Consider the following 5,227-nt stretch of genomic DNA (forward strand, 5'->3'; position numbering starts at 1 on the left):
GAGGTAAAAAAAAAAAATGGCATCTTTAAATTTGCAGACAAATGGATGGAACTAGATAAAAGCATCCTGAGTGAAGTAACTCAGACCCAGAAAGACAAACACGATATGTACTCACTCATAAGTGAATTTTAGACATAAAACAAAGGATACCCATGCTATAGTCCACAACTTCAGAAATGCTATGCCGAAAGGAGGACCCTAAGAGGGACACACATGAAGAGCCCAGGATGAGGAAACAGTTAAGCTCTTCTGAGTAAACTGGAGGTAAGAATGGAGGGGATGGGGGATGGGAACATATGGGTTAGAGATGGCAAAATTGGGGGAGGGATAGAGAGTGAGAACTATGAGTTATCTTGATAGAGGGAGCCATTATAGGGTTAGGGAGAATCCTGGTGCAAGGAAATTCCTAGAAATCCACAAGGATTTCTCCGGCTAAGACTCCTAGCAATAGTGGAGAGGGTGCCTGAACTGACCTTCCCCTATAATCAGATTAATGATTACCCTAGTTGTCATTATAGAAACTACAGCGAGGGGTGCACCCACACACTGAGACAATGGGGATGTTCTTTTGGAAACTCACCAAGGCCAGCTGGACTGGGTCTGAAAAAGCATGGGATAAAACCGGACTCGCTGAACATAGCAGACAATGAGGACTGCTGAGAAGTCAAGAACAATGGGACTGGGTATTGATCCTACTGCACATACTGGCTTTGGGAGAGCCTAGGCAGTTTGGATGTTCACCTTACTAGACCTGGAAGGAGGTGGGAGGTCCTTGGACTTCCCACAGGGCAGGGAACCAGGTCTGCTCTTCAGGCTGGTAAGAGAGGGAGAGTTGAGTGGGGGAGGGGAAGGGATATGGGAGGTGGTGGTGGGGAAGAGACACAAAATTTGATAAATAAATAAATAAAAGAAAAACCCCCCAAAAAAGAACTTTAACTTTTAACCTGCATATCTTTTTAACACACTGTTAAAAAAAGAAAAGAAAAGAAAAAAAGAAACTACATCTAGTAACTAATGGATGCCGATGAAAAGATCGACAACCAAGAACTGGGTTGAGGTTTTGGAGATCAGGTAAAGAGAGAAAGAAGGGATCATTTGAGTACGAGGAAGGGAGTTAGATCATAATTAGGAAAAGCACAGAAACAGCTGACCTGAGCTAGTAGGAGCCCACAGACTTTGGATTGATATTTGGGGAACTTCCATGGGACCAAACTAGGCCCTCAAATTGTGGGTAACAGTTATGTGACTTAATCTATTGGGAGGGGGTTGCTGGCAGTGGGATCAGGACTTATCCTGGGTATTTGAACTAGCTTTTGGGGGCCATTCCCTTTGGTGGGATACCTTGCAAAACATTGAAACAGTGGGGACGGTCTTGGTCCTGCCTCAACTTGTTATATCAAACTTTGTTGACTCCCCACAGGAGGCATTACCACCTCTGAGGAATGGATTGGGGTTAAGTGGGAGAAGGTGGGGTGGGAAAAAAAGATGGAGGGAGAACTGGGGTTGGTATGTAAAAATAAAAATAAAAATATAATAAAATATATGCTGCTGTTTGCTTCATACTTACTATATTATATCATATAAACCTTAAGTGTGTACAATTTAGCAATATGAATATTTGTAATATAGTACCATAGATAACCTCAGCTCAGATTACGCTTTAGGAGTCAGGGTATAAACATTTGCATATAAATATAATTAGGAATACATTAATGCATCGCAGTAAAAAGCACATTTATTATGAAGATATTTTTCTTCTTACAAGCTTCACCAGTGCATTTTTTACTTCCTTGTTTCTCAAACTGTATATCAGTGGATTTAACATGGGAATCACTGTGGTATAAAACACTGAGGTCACTTTTTCATGGATGAGTGAACCATTTGAAGTGGGTTTCAGATACATGGACATGAGCGACCCATAAAATATAAGAACAGCTGTCAGGTGAGAGCTGCAGGTGCTGAAGGCTTTGGACCTGCCCTCTTTAGAGTGAATGCAGAGGATACTGGTCAGGATAAATGCATATGATATGATGATTGTCAGGCTGGTGGCTACCATGTTAAATCCACCAATGACAAAAATAAGAAGCTCATCGACATAAGTGCTGGAGCAGGACAGTTGAATAAGAGGGACAATGTCACAGAAATAATGTTTAATGATGTTGGATTTGCAGAATGATAACCTTAATATGCAGCCCCCGTGAATCAGAGCATCAGTGATGCCCACTGAAAAGACAGCAGCCACCAGGAGGGAGCAGACCCGAGGGGACATGATGACAGCATAGAGCAGAGGACTGCAGATGGCCACATAACGATCATAGGCCATGGCTGCCAACATGTAGCATTCAGAAATGACAAAAATACAGAAGAAGAACAGCTGAGCCATACAATCAGAATAAGAGATAGCTTTATCCCTGCTTAAAAACCCCACCAGCATTTTGGGGGTAACAACAGAAGAGTAGCAAAAATCTAAAAATGACAAACTACTGAGAAAATAGTACATGGGGGTATGAAGTTGAGAATTCAGCTTGATGACCACAATCATGCCAAGATTTCCCACCAGAGTGACTATGTAAATCGCCAAGAAGAGACAGAAAAGCGGCAGCTGAAGCGCTGGCTCCTCAGTTAACCCCAACAGGAGAAACTCAGTCACCATCGAGTGATTTCTTAAGCTCATTTTCCTCTGAAAATTGTCAAGATGAGGGGCGGTAAATGTCAAATAAGAGAGAATCCGAGTTGGTCTCTGGTCCTCCAGAGCCCAGGTGTTTCCGGCTGTGAAAACAAAGACCCTGTTATGAAATTCAAAGGGGAAGCATCTACATAGAAAAGCACCTACTACCATCAGTTTTATGAATCACCAAAACACTTCACCATCCCCTCCTGGGCTTCAGATTCCCTGGCAAAAGTCCAAACATCCCACCCCAGACAGGAGTGATGCTCAGCATTGTGAAGGCTTTTTCTGAAGCCCAGCAGCAGAAGTGCCTAACAAAGAGAAAGGGCCAAGACTCTTACAAAAACACAGGTGGCTGTGGCTCACTCTGCTTAGTCCACACAGAAGGTGTTATTAGCAACTATTTTTTATTGCATTCTAGATTTCCCAACAAGGTAGCAGAATACTAGCTGAGTGAAAATATTAATGGGTATTGTGTGAAGTGAGTACTCGAGGACCATTTAATAGAAATACCCGATGAGTTAACATAAAGATTCCTCAGTTCTCTGAAAGGACTAGGTAGAATAAATATTTCCAAACATATTAAATGATAGGACACATGGGTGCTTTTTTATTATACATTGTAACAGTAGTGTAAATCTAGAAAAACAAATTTTCGTGTGTTTTTGAAGTATTTTTAAAATGGGCTTTATGTGGTTTTCCTGGCTGGAAGCTTATTTCTTGACATTATGGATGATGGGAGAATACTGAGTTCTCAAAGCCTTGTCAGCATTCTTGATGTCAGCTACTGTCTGGGCTCAGACTTCATCACTACTGCTTCTACTACTCAACTCTGAGACTGCATCTCTGCCTGGAGGCTTCTGAACAGCACTTTTTGTCTATTCCTGTCTCTAATAAAGAGCCAGATAATATCATCTTGAAGTGGCCTGCCCTCTGGTTAAATGGGACCTTGTCTCTGAGCCTGATTACTTTCTCCTTGCTGTTGTGCTGACCTCACATCTTTGTCTGGACTCACTCATGTGGAGGCCTTCTCAGGCTTGTGTCTACCATTCTCTCAACCTCTTCGGTTCTGGATCTGCCCCCCTCCATGACTCTTGTTCCCTTTTGGTTTCCCATCAGTCACAGACATTAAGGATAAGACACTATTCGGCCACCTGAATTTCCAAATATGCAGGATATTCTTATTTCCCAGAATCCTCTCTCTTTCTGAAGAAATGGGGCTTAATGACATTCAACGGGTATTCTCTTAGTGGGGCTCAACTCTGTGAAGCACAGGTCTTTCATATCATGAGCAAATGGAGGTACCCAGTTGCCCTTGTTCTGTTAGAGAAACACCTGGGTGTCTTCCTTTCTATTTATTCCTTCCCAGTTATGGTGCACATACACAGAGTAGTCATCGTGGCTGTACAGAAAGACAAATGAAATGGGCACTGAACAAGATTCATATTCTTGGCTTTTATTTTGATTTAATCACATAGATGTTTCCATACCAATCTTTAATGTCTCCTAGAGGTCACAAACCCATTCTCAGTACATATCTGATCCTCCCATACAAGCCCCTAGTCTCATTGGTCTTTCTATGCGTCCACATTTCCTGTTTCTTCTGATCAAATCAGTTCTCTTTTCTGTTTTTCCTAATTCCCACGGAAATTTTAGGTTTATGTGCTTTCTCCTCAAAATGGTCCAGTGCCCATCCGCATCCTCATCATTTGGGAACTTGTTAGGACAAATCTTAAAACACAAAGTGTATTTTAATTTCTGGTGCATATCACATCAAAGCAGCCACATTAAAGTGTTCAGTAGGCACTTATAGATAGCCATTATCTCACTGTAATTATTTCTAAATTTGAAGTCTCATTATGAACACAGAGGGTAACAGAAAGCACACTGATAGAGTTCTGACCACATCTCTAAGATTTACAGGGAAGCCACTAATTCATAATGTAGTCTTTGTGAACTTATATTTATAAAACTTGAATTTATAAAACTTAGAAATACTACAAAGCATTGTTGTATAAGCTACATAAGTCCAAAAATATGAGCAGACTCATAAGGTCTGCAAAGCATGTTTGAAGCTCAGGCTAATGGCATCTTCCCTCCACTCCTGTCACTGACTCAGTGGGGCACAAAGGTGCTAAGACTCTAGAGTTCATGGGGCAATCATAGTTGAGATTAGACCATGATATAATACTCAAACATTTCTGAGACTTACCTTCTTCCTCCTAGTGGCTTCCGGTAAGAATCTCCTTTTTTTCCTCTTCTCTAAGAAATAAAGGTGATTAGCTATACCTTATTCTTCCCTAACTAACTAAACAATAGCAGATAAAAAGATGCTGAGAATTTGTTTCTCAGCCCAAGCATTTTTTAATGTAAAAATATAAAGATGAATCATCCCGGGGATTCCTTTTCTACTGAGGTTCAGCAGCCAGGATATTTGCAAGACCTGGTCCCAAGTTGCATGATACATCATTTCATGTATCCGTCGTAGGTTAGGCACACTGAGCTAAGCTTTCAAACCCTCCCTTAGAGCTTCTCCTACCCCCTGGGTCTAATATGCTG

General features: G+C 41.4%; 1 protein-coding gene across 1 annotated transcript; it reads right to left on the bottom strand.

The window, feature by feature from the left end:
* Positions 1-1,738: 1,738 nt before the first annotated feature.
* On the bottom strand, positions 1,739-2,674 carry LOC121451972 (olfactory receptor 8D4-like). The gene has a single exon (XM_041657816.1). It carries the CDS (start codon positions 2,672-2,674, stop codon positions 1,739-1,741), a length of 936 nt encoding a protein of 311 aa, XP_041513750.1.
* Positions 2,675-5,227: the final 2,553 nt, after the last annotated feature.

This window comes from Microtus oregoni, unplaced genomic scaffold (assembly GCF_018167655.1).
Source record: "Microtus oregoni isolate MIOR12 unplaced genomic scaffold, Mior012 000008F_ref0000371, whole genome shotgun sequence".
NCBI lineage: Eukaryota > Metazoa > Chordata > Mammalia > Rodentia > Cricetidae > Microtus > Microtus oregoni.